Source organism: Rhagoletis zephyria, unplaced genomic scaffold, assembly GCF_001687245.7.
Source record: "Rhagoletis zephyria isolate East Lansing unplaced genomic scaffold, Rhagoletis_zephyria_1.1 Rzeph_scaffold_01030, whole genome shotgun sequence".
NCBI classification, from domain to species: Eukaryota; Metazoa; Arthropoda; class Insecta; order Diptera; family Tephritidae; genus Rhagoletis; species Rhagoletis zephyria.
The window spans coordinates 22,297-36,676 of NW_016158114.1; the positions used below are offsets into that span (position 1 = coordinate 22,297).

General features: G+C 36.7%; 2 protein-coding genes across 2 annotated transcripts in view; both read right to left on the bottom strand.

Annotated features, from left to right (window-relative positions):
• Nucleotides 1–8,276: 8,276 nt before the first annotated feature.
• On the bottom strand, nucleotides 8,277–10,080 carry LOC108362516 (vegetative cell wall protein gp1-like). Its single transcript, XM_017615547.1, has 4 exons — nucleotides 10,067–10,080; nucleotides 10,005–10,020; nucleotides 8,695–8,843; nucleotides 8,277–8,580 (listed from the first exon to the last, which is right to left on the bottom strand). Exons 1-4 carry the CDS (start codon nucleotides 10,078–10,080, stop codon nucleotides 8,277–8,279), a joined length of 483 nt encoding a protein of 160 aa, XP_017471036.1.
• A 3,410-nt stretch (nucleotides 10,081–13,490) lies between these two features.
• LOC108362518 (uncharacterized) overlaps nucleotides 13,491–14,380 on the bottom strand; it is a 1,036-nt gene continuing 146 nt past the window's right edge. The window contains exons 2-3 of the mRNA XM_017615548.1: nucleotides 13,945–14,165; nucleotides 13,491–13,596 (exon numbers count right to left, since the gene is read on the bottom strand). Of these exons, the coding sequence (XP_017471037.1) occupies nucleotides 13,491–13,596; nucleotides 13,945–14,165 (327 nt within the window). The remainder of the gene's footprint in view (nucleotides 13,597–13,944; nucleotides 14,166–14,380) is intronic.

Sequence of the window (14,380 nt, forward strand, 5' to 3'; positions counted from 1 at the left end):
CCACATAATGGCCAAGCGAATCGTATTGATATTGGCTGCGGTATAATATTCTTCTTGTATGTGCATATGTATGCATGTGTGTTTGTGTAAGTGCGTGTGAGTGTGGGTGTTTAGCTTATGCGTATAGCTACAAATCCAATTACCCTCAAAATAATAAACTTCCAGCCACACACACACACACACACACACATACTCAAATAAACAAATTGACTTAGCGCTCAGGCAAGTCAGCGCTTTGTTATGCTGGTGAAATGCGACAAAAAGGACCTCTTTGTTCAGCTAAGTGTTTATGCAAGCGTCAATGCACGCACATACTTTTATTTGTGTGTGCAACAAGGGCATGCATATTTTCCTTGCATCAACTGTTGATAGCTGCTTTGGTCCCTTTAGGGAATTCCGCATGCAACAACGAAAAGGACAACGTTGATGTGGTCTCTGGTCTTGCTGTGGCTTTGCAAAGGGTGGCAGAGATTGACGTCACCCCCTTCGTCACCTCATTCTGTACGTCAGCCACATTTCTCTGCATTTTCTTCTTAGACGCATTCACTTCGCCCTAAGTTCACCCTGCGCTAGCCTCACTTCGTACTCGTCTCCTTCCTAAAATATTTCTTTTGTTTTCCTTCAACCCAACTCATTATTTTCTATTTACTTTACAGAAAAATTATGATTACAAATACAAATACGAATATCAAAATAATAGTATAGGATATAAGAAAATCTAAAATGAAAACGAAAAAAAAACTCCCAAAAGGAAGCTGTAAATTGCATTTGTAGACGCACCACACGCGCCAGAGGACAGCTTGTTAGCCAGCAAATCTATGTGACTAAAGCAGTTTGAGAAAATATTGGCGTATCGAAACAAGAAAAAAACAATGCAATAAAAATGCGGCAATGCGAATGTCCTGCGAGTTGTTTGCGCCGAATGTCATCAGCATAAAACATCGGCAACTGACAGCCAAATGGTCAATTTGCTCATACTCTACAGTTCATAAAATGACAGGACAAAATTTACAGAGCGGACGTAGCGGAAATAGTTGCTCAGGATAATATTGCTGCCATGCGAAGAATTAAATTTTTAAGTCAGGAGATGCTTTCTATCTAAATGGCATGCATTTTTCCAGTAGATCTAGTTGTCCATTGGGAGAAATTATTTCTTTCAAACCGCCTCTATGAGAGAACAGTCCTGGTAGCTTTGGACCATCAAAGGCGTTTGGCACCGTCAGCTACTCCACGCTATTAGATTACATTGGGGCTTCGGCGAATTGTCTGAGTGATCGACATTCGTCAGTAATTTTCGGAGACAAAACTAGCAAGTCAAGGAAAATTAAACAGAGGGTTCTACAGGCTGCTGTCCTTTACCCGCTGTTAGTTAATCTTTAAATTTCAAAGCTCCCGCAACCACCAGAGGGATTCTCTATTGTCTCTTAAGCTCATGACAGCTCGAAAATGGTTTCTTCACTGCAAGGAGCCTAACCTCTTCCCCTACAAAATCCTCGGCAACTCTTTTTACCACCTGGACGAAGGAGGTCAGACTACAGCTGGGTATTCGCGTCAATGGCGAACCAATTCCGGCGGTGAATAACCCACATATTCTCGACGTTACCTTCGATAGTCTGCTTTCCTGCTCGGCGCATACAATTGTTAAGCCGTAACAAGGTCCTCAAGTAGCTAGCTGGCAGCACCCGGAGCAAAGACAAAGAAACGTTGCTGGCAACATACTAGGCATTTGGCCGGCCGGCGCCCATGTGGTTTCCGATGACCTGTATGACGCAGTGGACGAAGCTACATTCTTGCCAAAACAAGGCACTCCGGACAGCCATCGGATGCCTTCCGATGCTCTGTAAATGATTCCCAATAGGGTGTCAGAGATGGTGGCACCCAAAGAGACACCTGCTTGTAGCAGTGTCCTCTCCAAGATACGTCTGAAGGCATCTATACGAACTGACTGACGAAGTCCAGAGGTTCATAAGGCATACTCTGGACCCGAAAACACACCGACAGGCCATAATCGGCATTCACAGGGAGTCGGTCCCGACTTACACAGGCTCTCGACCTGTGAATGTCATTGTGGAAAAACAACCACCTGACAGACGAGACAGAACTTCGCCTGCTTCGGGATACTCGCCCCACCATAGCTACTGCAGCAGGCTAAAGCCCAGTTTACCAGCTAACGAGTTAAAGTAATCGACTCGTCAACATAGCGGGGGATGTGAGACTATTGACTCCTTAACTATAGTCATCACCGCTTTGTTAGCATGGGTACATGGATTAAAATCTGGTGTCACCAGCAAATATAGTACTGAAAATAGGGCCAACTGCTGAATTTCAATGCAGACTTTAAGCTTTACAAGAGTGTTTTAAATCCAGAGTGTTTCATTAACGAGGCAGCTGGCTCTTTGTGCTACTATTCTCGCTTAAGTCCAGCGATTTCGAGCTCACCTAACCTTACGTAAATAGACCTGTAGCTCGTTTCTGTAACAATTCCCTACCAAAGCGAATTGAGATATGAATTCGCCGCCTTGTTCTCTACTGCTAATGAGTAGTAGAGAATGACGTATATATTTTCTACCAGTAAAGAAATAATCGGTAGAGAATAGTTACATACCTTGTTTATACCTACGAAAAAACCGCATTAACAAAAAACCGATTTGATTCAAAACATATTTCTTTCTAACGTATATTCCACGGTCTGTATAAAGCACTCGATAAACCCGTGAATCACACCGAACTGAACAGAAACGAGCTACTGACCTGGCTTACGAACAGTTAGTTGATTGTCGTACAGTAAAGCCTATGGCTATGCGTTAGAGTGTGTTTTGGGTAATAATGGGAAATTAATATTTAGTTTGGAGTCCCCAAATACGAATTTATTAAGCAAATTTATAAGATTTTTCGATATTTACAACTACTGAGATGCAATAGAATTTTTTACTTCTCTGATCTTCTTACTTGCTTGCAGTAAGTTAAATTGCAATATCTCACAATCTCTTTCCTTATTTGCCACTTATAAATCCTTTCACGTATCAGCCGTGTAGTGCAATTACCCTAATTCACCTGCCAAATTTCACTAATTCACCAAATTTTTCGCATTTTCAAATGCTTGCTCGGCGCTCCATTCCGTTGGAATCAATGCAATCAGTGTCCATTCAATTATTGCACACTAAATTTGATTGCATGCCAATTTTATAATGGAAAAATATTTATTCTTTCACATACAACATCCTACAACAGGCAACAGACAACAGGCCGTACTCCGCTTTTAGTTTTGTTTGTATGGGCCGAAGAAGTGCATTTCGGTTGAAGCGAAAGAAATTTATGTGGCTGCATTTGCTTTGATTTTGTTGAGATGGACAGGTAGCAGCATGTCGAGTAAGGAATGCACTTTGCAGCAAATAACTATTCATAGTCGCATCAAATGCCAGCACATACACGTAGAAGCACATTTTCCATGTCGAATTGGCGAGCAAATTAATTTCCGCTACTTTTTTTTAAAAAATTTAGAAGGAAATGTCTGGCGTTGGCTTAAAGTATGCAGCAACATTGTGGAACTGCACGTGGCAGCGAGTGAAGTGATGGATGATTTTAGAGCAACGTGCAGGTATCCGGAGTAGAAAAGCATGAAATGGGAGTAAAAGGTAAAAAAAGAAGTGTCCAAAAAATTCGATGATTCATATAAGGTGCAAAGCGACTACAATTCTAGGGTGTAATATTGTTTAATCGTTTCGAATTCATATATAAAATTTCATCCAGATAAAATCGAATTTTCTTCATAACGTTTTTTGGCAACCCAATTTTGAATGTATGGACTTTTTAAAATATCTCAAAAAACTTTCCTATGAACCAAATTGCGCTTGAAAGTGTCAGTAACAATGTTTTTTAGATACTTTTATCACTACTTTTATCGAAACATTTACTCATATGTTTGTCGATACGTAGATCAATATTTCAGCGATATATTTATATATTTAGTACTTTTAAGGGCCCAAAAAAAAATAGTCATTACCTAAATACCAAGATCTTTAATTTTGAGATCATTGCAAAATCGATATTTCTTGATTTTTATTTTTTCGATAAAAAATAGTAGTTTTTCTAATTTATTTTTTCGATAATTGTTTACCATTGAAATTAGACTTTGTTCTTATGATCGTTTTATATTCTTTGTGATCTTCAAAATTAAATCTGCAAATAACGGTTATTGTCTGATGGAAAAGCAAAAATCCAAAAATAATGATTATTCTTGATAGAAAAAATAAAAATCATAAAAAAATATTTAAACTTTATGTTGATTATATAGATCATAGCCCATTATAACCAATATATTTTTCAGAAGTGGTTTCGATGTCTTTTCTGCATATCTATTGGCATACTTATAGACATTTTGGTACTCATATTAATCGAAGCTTAAGATCGTACTGAGTATTGGTGTTAAATGAAAAAATCTGTTTTTGTGTAAAAAAGAAATAGCTTTGGCGTTTTAAACCAAAAATTGAAAATGAAATTTTAAACTAAAATAATTTTCGATTTAAGTTGAAAAAGTTTCGAAATTTCCATTTAGGTTCTGAAAAAGTCCTGAGAACGCCAGCCGAAGAACCCGCATAAATCCGACAAAACCCCAAACCTAAAAAAGTGCCAGAAACTTTAATGGCTTTATCCATCCCTAAAATAAAAAAATATCGACTAAATATTTTCTTTTTTCTTACTCTAAACAGTAATATTAAAAGTTTTAAAAACCTTCAAGGAAGCCTGTGCGAGTATTAATTCAAAAATGGGTAATCTAATTTGTACGTCTGTATTTTCGTTTTTGAAATTAAAAACAGGTTTTTAAAATAGGCATTAATCGAAACAATTTTCGCGTTAATCGATATTTTTAGCGACTAATTTTTTTAATTTTTTATCTTTTTATGTATGAAAAATTTATCGCTAACTTAATCAGCATATTACTTAAAAATTGCATTGTGTTATATTTGAAAAATTTATAGATATTTTAGTCGATTATTTTTCGAAACTGTTATCGATGTCGATAAATTTATCGCAATATTTCTTAATATAGTTCTCGGAAACATTTTTCTATATTCATTGCTGTAAATGCATTTACTTATATAATTATCGATTCGTTTAAAAATGGTGTTATCATTTTTTTTTGTGTAAATATACTCATCGACACAATTATCAATATATAAAACGATGTATTTGCGAACTGTTTACGCTGGCATTCACCGAGACCGTGCCCGTTGTCCAAAAATATCGATAAAAACATACATATATATATTGTATATATAATATATTATACATCTTATAATATTTAAATCTCTATATATTATTGGCTTTTAGATATTTATCGATATTTTTATCGTGATATTATTTTCTTTTCAATCGATTTATATTGAACTTTAGACCGTCTTTGTTTAATTTGATTTGTTGGACCAAAAAATAACAATTATCAATATACATCTTCATCGTTATCGAAATTTTTCAAAAAAGTAAAGAATTTCTAATTTCACACTTTAGAAATTTATTGAAAATATTTAGAAACTTAAAATATGTATGCAGCAAATATTTTTTAAGGTAAAATCCATGGCGGCATACATACATATATATTTACTAATTATATTAAAATTGTATTGCTTTTTGTTCACTTCCATTAGCAGTCAATAAACCTCAAAATAGCGATATAGCTTAGAGTGAAAATTTGCTAAGTCAAGTTTTTTTAATTTAACAGGAGGAAAGATAAACGCCCCAGACTCATTTTCCTCAAATATTTAGCAAAATTTTCAATACATAATTTTTGCGTATTCAAAGCAAAAAAATAGCTCGATATGAATCGTTGAGCTCGACGTTATCAAAAATTTTGTGTGTGATTTTTTTTTTGTTATATTGGATCTTATCCTCTTCCTTTGGACAAAGCAAGTTTTCCATTCTAATTTTCCACGCTTTGAGCGTCAAAACTTAAGTTATCATAAAAAATGGACTTAGTAACTTTTTACTCTAAGCTAGCGATATGTATGTTACTTATACATACATACATACATAAAAACTATAAACCATCAAATGCTTCTAAATAACAGCCAATAAACTGGAAAATACTTAAACTAATGAAAATGGCAAATGGAGCTACGACCACAAAAACTGAATTAATTAAAATAAAAACTTGCAAATTGGCAAATGGCATATTAATGAGTACATAGAACAGGTAACAGAACAAAAGTTCTGCATAATTCAAAGAGAAATATTAGAGAACAACTTTCAGCTAAATTTCTGGTTCTTCGCTGAATTTTTAATTAAAAAAACCAACACCTACACTCTAAAAAAATGTTGTTTAAATTTTCGCATATTAAGATAGATTTCCTCTCTTAATGAATGCAAATTTACACACCGTGTTCATTAAATTAAACACTGCTTGTTTACTTTCATTTATCATGTGTGTGGCGTAGAACGAATTTCAAATTTTTTTTGTTGAGTTCTAAACATTTATTATTCACAATTTCACAGTTAACACATAATATTTTTAAAATTTGCTCCAACATGTTTTATTTTAATTTACGCATGTAAAGAGAGGTAACCTCCTAATGTGTGCAAAATTAAACACTATCTGTTTACTTTTACATATAAAATTTGTCACGTAGAGAAAAATTACACACAAAGTGTTTAAAATTGAGTAAATATGAGCAATTAATTTTTATTATTAGTAAAAAATATATTTTTTTCTTCAACTTTTTTTTACAATTTTAAACATTTCATGTGTATATTTATGTATATTTTTTAAACATCTCATGTTCAAAATAAAATCGTGAACATCTTGTGCGTATATTTCCACAGGTTCTGGTTGAAAAATAAATACTTTTCAGTAGCAGTTTTGCATGCAGTTTTTAGAGTGTACTAACTAAATACTACAAACTATTAATATTTTATTAAGAAAAGAACAGCCAGCATTGAAACTACAACTCCAGTTCGCTTCTTCAACTTTATTTTACTACCTATTTATTAGCTTAAATTACTCCCCTTAATTGCTTATCTAATACGGAACTGAGCTGGACATGGGAATCACTTGAGTTTCTATTGTTTTTATTGCACTCATTAAACGCAGCCATTGTTGGTTGAACAAATGCATATAATTTACGCGAATGCGCGCCCATTTGTTTGACTTAAATTAAGTTGTTAGCTGTCAAAAATGTAACAAATGTATCTTTGAGCTGCTGTGAATTTGGTTTTATTCAAAATGGAATTGATGATGCCAAACAAAGACGAATAACTGACCTACAGAGTAAAGCGTGAGTGGCAAATGCTGATGAAACCCGAAAATAAAATTAAAAGTAAAAAAATGTGCACGCGAAATTTGTTTTATGTTTCTCAAAGTCATGGTCAAATTGGCAAGCGTTGAAAGGCCAGGCTTATTAAAGAGGTAATGCATACATTAAATTAACTAACAATAGGTAGAGAAGAAGAAGCATATGATGAAGAAGTGAAATACGAACGCAGTGCAAAAGAGCAAACATGAAAATGTGTACCTTTTTGGCGAGTTGATTGCTGGTACTAAGCGTTTGGGCTCAAAACTTCCTTTTCGATATGGAGAGACAAAGTTTCTTGATTGCCAATGATCTTTGGAAGTGATACCTTTCGACCTCTCGCTATCAATCTCCTGCTCTTCATTCACGATGGTGATACTGTTAGCCTCAACCTTTGCTTGGGGAACAAATAACGAAAGGTGAAACATCTCGCCCGGCTTGATCCTTCATTTGTCAACGGATAACCCCAATTCCTCAATGTTTTCATAGACCAAGGATCTCATAGCGACTACAACGGCAAGTTACCGGAGCTATAGCCGGGCCTGAAATGTAATGACTTCTGTCGCAGATACCGTGATGAGACAGGAATCGGAAGAAAGGAAAGGCCCGAAAAATCGATAGGACTTCGAAGAATATTTCATACAGGCGTAGGCAATGTCTTCATAATACGGAATTTCTGTCCAACAAAATTTTTGAAATCAATTGGAACTCGCTAGCTGCGTAAGGCTCGATTCTTATATGGTTCCTCCAAGGAGCAAACAGCCAATGTGTGAGTTATAGCCAGCTAGATGCATCTTAACCAGCATTTTGTGATCTACAGTCTCAGTTCTAATTGAGCCCATTGAGTTTGCTATTTTGAAAAGGCTACGAAGTCAGTGTTTTTTCTTTCAACAAACATTGGTGGGTAGGTAATGTCAAATTTATTTTCTCACAAACACATAGTAGAGCAATAGGTCTTTACAGGTTTTTAGTTATTAGATTAGGTTTCGAAGCTTAGAAGCGACGTTGCTTGTAGACACGACGACGGACGGTGCGGTATCTGTAGCCGTCCTGTGCGGGTTGCTCGTAAACTTCGGAAGCAGCTGGTTGATACACGGGCGCAGGTGCCGCTGGTGCGGGTTGGTAAACTGGAGCTGGTTGGTAAACTGGCTCAGGAGCGGCGGCAGCTGGAGCTGGAGCGTAAACGGGTTCAGGTGCTGCGGCAGCCGGTGCAGGTGGAATGTAAGATGAGACGGGAGCTGATGGTGCAGGAGCTGGCTGATAGACTGGAGCTGGAGCGGGAGCAAAGACAGGAGCTGGAGCAGCGGCAGAAGGTGCTGGGTGATAAACAGGAGCGGGAGCAAAGACCGGAGCTGGTGCAGCGGCAGCGGGAGCTGGTTGGTACACTTGTGCTGGTACCGGGACAGAGACGACGGCTGGTGCAGGAGCAGATGCCGCTGGCGGAATGTATGAACGAGATGGAGCGCTAGCTGCAGGCTGCTGGTAGCCGTAACCCAATTCGGAGACGTCGGCGCAAGCGACGGCCAAAGCGGCTATGAAGGCGGCAAAGGAGAAGAATTTCTGTAAATGAGAGAAGAGGATTTTGAATTATTAATTTTGATTTTTTTTTTTGTGAATTAGAACTTTACCATTTTGGCTTTGTTTGGCTTGGTTTTGTTATTCCACTGAAGTACAATCCACTTGTGTTTGTTAAGCCACAATAGTTGCGTACTTTATATATGATTTTGCACTGCAATCTTTGACTGTCTCAATTAACGAATCTAAATAAATAAACTTTCATTTTCTAAAGTTTCCATTGCTGATGAGCAGTGGCAGTTCAATGCACTCAATTAAATAAGTAGCTGCCTAATTTTAATTAGCTGCCTAATTTGAGTTAGCCAGCAGGGAAAACTGGTTCGGCATAAGAACATACTTAGTTATCTATAACATATTTTATAATACATTATACCTACATACATGTATGCCAAAAAAAAACAGATGTTAAAAGCGATATCTGTATGAAACTGCAAGTTAAAAAAAAATTCAGAAAAACTCTATCTTCTTTTTTGGTACTACAAACGTTTATCGGTTTAGGCCCAGGCGAAATGATAAACACACGAAATAAAAAATAAGCAAAAAAAACTAAAATTATAAACGAGGAACACTCACGTTTTTTTCTTCTTCTTTTTGCTTCTTAAGCCGTTAACAAAAATTGTCTTCGCAAAAAACACCTGTAGCAAGTCTCTTTAACTCAGCCATGAACGCCATTTAAAGATAATAAATAACAATTTGAATTTAACAAAGTGTGAAGCAAAGCGTCGAAACGAGGAAGGGGAAGTACAAATTGATTAATGACTATTCGAAAGAACGGAAAGAATTATTGGAAAATGAACATTAACAGAAAGGGTGAAGAAGCTAAGAAATTAAGAAGTTACATATGTACATACATTTGCTACTAATGACTTCAAGTGTAAGTTGAAGAGCAAACATTTTTAAACAATTAAACTAACGTTAAAGAATATTAAATAAAAAAAAAATTTAGATTTAAGAAAATTTGGAATTTTTACTAAACAACATAAATTCGACAAAAATTCAGATTTTGAAAGGCCATATTTAGGTAATAGGCTTAAAAAAATATATTTTTATTTTTTTTTCGGATAAAGCACTTTTAGTATGCAATGAATGCAAGCGCGGATTTAGTCCTCAGCTCCTTTTTGAGAATAATCTAGAAGCCAAACTCACACAAATACAAATAAACCTAGATTTCAAATATAATTTCAGTTTAAAAACATAATCAAAATTACGGAAAATCGGCCATATTTTTTTTTTAAATCACTTAAGAATAGATCAATGGTCGAAAACAAATATGCCGTCGAAATTTTAGCCTTATATATGTATGTGTATTAGCCTGCCACCTTTTAAAATATGTAAATTTTAAAAAGCCTGATATGCCTCCTCATGAAACTGTAAATCATATAATTAATAAATTATATAAAAAAAAATATAGCTTAAAGCAACAAATAATTATACACACGCGTGGCATTCTCGATAAGGCCACCAAACCTAGAAACGATGGGCAGCTAAAATTGAGATGCATTTGAACTTAAAAAAAATAGAGAAGCAAAGAAGCTATTAAATATAACAAAAAAAAAATATTATAAAAAAAAATTAAACAAAAATGAAAGTAGAAAAACCACAGATGGTGGTTAATAGTAGTGTGATGATGGTGTATGTATGTACATTAAGGTGGTCCAAAAATGCATGTGAAAAATAAATTTTTATGCTCTCGCTCCCTAAGATTGTTTTATACCGAAAAAAATATACCACTATATTTTTATTTTGAAAAAAAAAATATTTTGAGGTCGCTCAAAGTTTTCAATGTATTTTATATGGGGAAAAACAATTTTTCGTAGAAATGGTATGGAATTCATTAAAAATCAATATTTTTTGATCGGGAAACTCTATTCCTCTTCAGGAGATTCCCAATAATAATACCCAATCATTTATTTAACCAAATTTTTATAGTAACTATATTTTATGCGCCCGACTTTACTTATTTTAGACCACCCTAATGTGGTCGTGGTCGTGGAGAAGCGCTGAGCGGAAGCTTTGAACAAATAAATTTAAAACCGATTTAGAATTTATGCAAATCGCTAGCAATCAACACAACGACCAAGCAAAACGGCAGTCGAGCGCACCGGCTAACTACAGCAACAAGCTTTAAGTACGCGCTGTACCACCTTTTACCCCTGCGCCCACTAGCAATCATAGCGCCTCTGCCCACTCATCAACATTAACAAAGCATACACGCGTTAGTAGGCGTAAATCGCTATGTGGCTTTATCGCTTGGCCATTGGCTGTTGGCTGTTGCTGAGTCTTCGAACGCCGCCGGTTGCATGAAACAATTGGAAGCTGCTCGCATTTAATGAGGCGATAAATTAAGAGTCCGCCGTCGATTTTATGGGGTCGGAAACTAATTTAGTGCTGTGCTGCGGTGTGTGTGGAGGTGTGCGGGGTAGTGTGCGGGGTGGTGTGCGTGGTGGTGTGCTCGGTGTTAGATCCGCAGTGTTGGTAGCAGCAGTCAGCATTGGCTAACTTTGGTAGATGTGTTTGTGGTTTTTTTTTCGGTGGGAAAGAAGGGGAGCCCCCCGTATTGCATATTGCGCTTATATGCACTTATGTTAATTGCATTGAAAGGCTCAAAAGCGGTTTAAAACTTTAAAATGCGGAAATTAGAACACTTTTATGCTTTGAGAATCATTTATCGGTTTAGCTTTTACTTGCATACATACTTCTAAATATACGTTGTACTACGCATATATGTATGTACATATGTGAGAAAGAAAACTAAATTCTCTAAAAAAGACAAAAATATTAAAAATTTCAAATTTGCGGGTAGTGAGATTATGAAATGATGAAATTTTTTTCAAAATATGTAATTTCAAAAAAAAATAATAATTTTTTTTAGTTGTTTAGATATAAAAAAATATGTACATTTTATAATGTGAGCTAAAGACGTTTTTTTTGTTGGTAACCCTACTCCTAAATATTACCGAACACGTTATTCTGAAAAATCGTCAACTTTAGCCTGGCTTTATATTGTCATATTTTGTATCTCTATTTTTTTTTTAATTTAATTAAATTAACTTCCGCTTTTCGAATGGTGGCAACTCTTTTCAAAAATATAACAAAAAAGTTGACTGAGCTACCTTTCGCTTGAAAAACCTGCTTCAAAATGTAGTATAACCATTAAATAACTAAATTATCGTATTTGACAACAGTTGGCAACCCTATCCAAAAAATTTTCCAAGCTTTCGCTTAATATGCATCAAAATATTTATTAATTTTTATTGCAAAATCCTTGAATTTTAAATTTTTCGGAAAAAATATCGAGATTTAACTGCTAAATTATGAATTTTATTTTAAAGGTCATAAGCGTTACGGTGGTAACCCTATCAATTAATTTGTTCGCATTAGCGGTTTTTCCTACACCATTCATTTGCTATCAGTACTAAAATATTTGATCAACTTGTAGATTAAAAAAAAAAATAGTAGAATGACGGCAACTCTACGCAAAAATATTTCTGCATATAAGTTGCCCCAGACTTTATTGCGTCCGATAGCCATTACCCTAGAGGGAACTTGTCTATTGTCCAGCAACTACTGAAATATACCTGTCTGATCTTTGGGCAAACTTGGCCTAAGGGGGATGTAGAAGGTCTCGAAGTTTATAATCGCGATGAATGGAGGATATATTTATTTAACATCATTGCTGCTCTGGCGGGTCATTGCTTTCTAGGTAAACTGTAGAACTACTTCCGGGATCGAACTTTTTGACGACCTGAAGTGGCGAATAGTGCGTTCAGTGTCCGTGTTTTGTATCGGGACGGCACCAAAGTCAAGGAAGGGAGCTTGTTTTCTAACAGTACAAATTCTTATATCTCTTTTTGGTAGAGCCTTGAACATTCGCTGAAAATTAATACATTATTTTTCGATATATCAAACAATTTATTTTAAACAATTAAAAAACAACAACTGGATAATAAAACAATTCCAACGAATTACAAAATCAATTCGCCTTTTAAGCCTCTGCGATATCTACAAGATATTCGNAACTGGATAATAAAACAATTCCAACGAATTACAAAATCAATTCGCCTTTTAAGCCCCTGCGATATCTACGACAAGATATCGCNAAGTTGCCCCAGACTTTATTGCGTCCGATAGCCATTACCCTAGAGGGAACTTGTCTATTGTCCAGCAACTACTGAAATATACCTGTCTGATCTTTGGGCAAACTTGGCCTAAGGGGGATGTAGAAGGTCTCGAAGTTTATAACCGCGATGAATGGAGGATATATGTATTTAACATCATTGCTGCTCTGGCGGGTCATTGCTTCCTAGGTAAACTGTAGAACTACTTCCGGGATCGAACTTTTTGACGACCTGAAGTGGCGAATAGTGCGTTCAGTGTCCGTGTTTTGTATCGGGACGGCACCAAAGTCAAGGAAGGGAGCTTGTTTTCTAACAGTACAAATTCTTATATCTCTTTTTGGTAGAGCCTTGAACATTCGCTGAAAATTAATACATTATTTTTCGATATATCAAACAATTTATTTTAAACAATTAAAAAACAACAACTGGATAATAAAACAATTCCAACGAATTACAAAATCAATTCGCCTTTTAAGCCTCTGCGATATCTACAAGATATTCGAAACTTTCCAGCTTACAAGCGACGTTGTCTGTAGACACGACGACGCACGGTACGGTATCTGTAACCATCCTCAGCGGGCTGCTCGTAGATTTGGGAAGCAGCTGGAGCTGGTTGGTAGACTGGAGCTGGCGCTGCTGCGGCTGGAGCTGGCTGGTATACTGGTGCGGGGGCAGGTTGGTAGACTGGCTCGGGGGCAGCGGCGGCTGGAGCTGGGGCGTACACTGGTTCAGGAGCTGCTGCTGCAGGTGCAGGTGGAATGTAAGATGACACTGGAGCTGATGGAGCGGGAGCTGGCTGGTAGACTGGAGCGGGGGCAGCAGGAGCTGGCTGGTAGACTGGTTCAGGGGCCGCTGGAGCAGGTTGGTAAACTGGCTCAGGAGCAGCTGCTGCGGGGGCTGGAGCATAGACTGGCTCTGGGGCGGCGGCAGCTGGGGCTGGGTGGTAGACAGGGGCGGGGGCTGGCTGATATACTGGAGCTGGAGCAGCGGCTGCAGGAGCTGGCTGGTAAACTGGTGCTGGAGCAGGCGCAGGAGCGAAGACTGGTTCAGGAGCAGTAGCTGCCGGTGGAATGTACGAATGGGATGGAGCACTATAGTGATGCGGGTGGTAGTGATAACCAGATAGCTCAGAGACGTCAGCGCAGGCGCAAGCCAATATGGCGGCTAAGCTGGCAATAGCGAAGAATTTCTGCAAATTAAAGTCCTTTTTAGTCGAAAATATTTTTTTTTTCTAGTTAAGTTACTTACCATATTTGCTTTGTTTGCTTGGATTAGTTACTCTAGTGAACTGTGTTCGACTTGTGTCTGGTTAATCGTTGTCGTCTTGCAGTTTTTATATCAACGCCCAACTTAAGATGCTGCATTTGTTTAGTGGATTGAAATATTTCTTTTTTGTTTTTTTTT

Excerpts from the sequence above, each read along its gene's own strand:
- LOC108362516 (XM_017615547.1), bottom strand. Across the intron at positions 8,581-8,694 it reads TCTGCTCCTGCACCAGCCGT|AGCTCCTGTCTTTGCTCCCG; the intron begins CGTCTCTGTCCC and ends TGCCGCTGCTCC.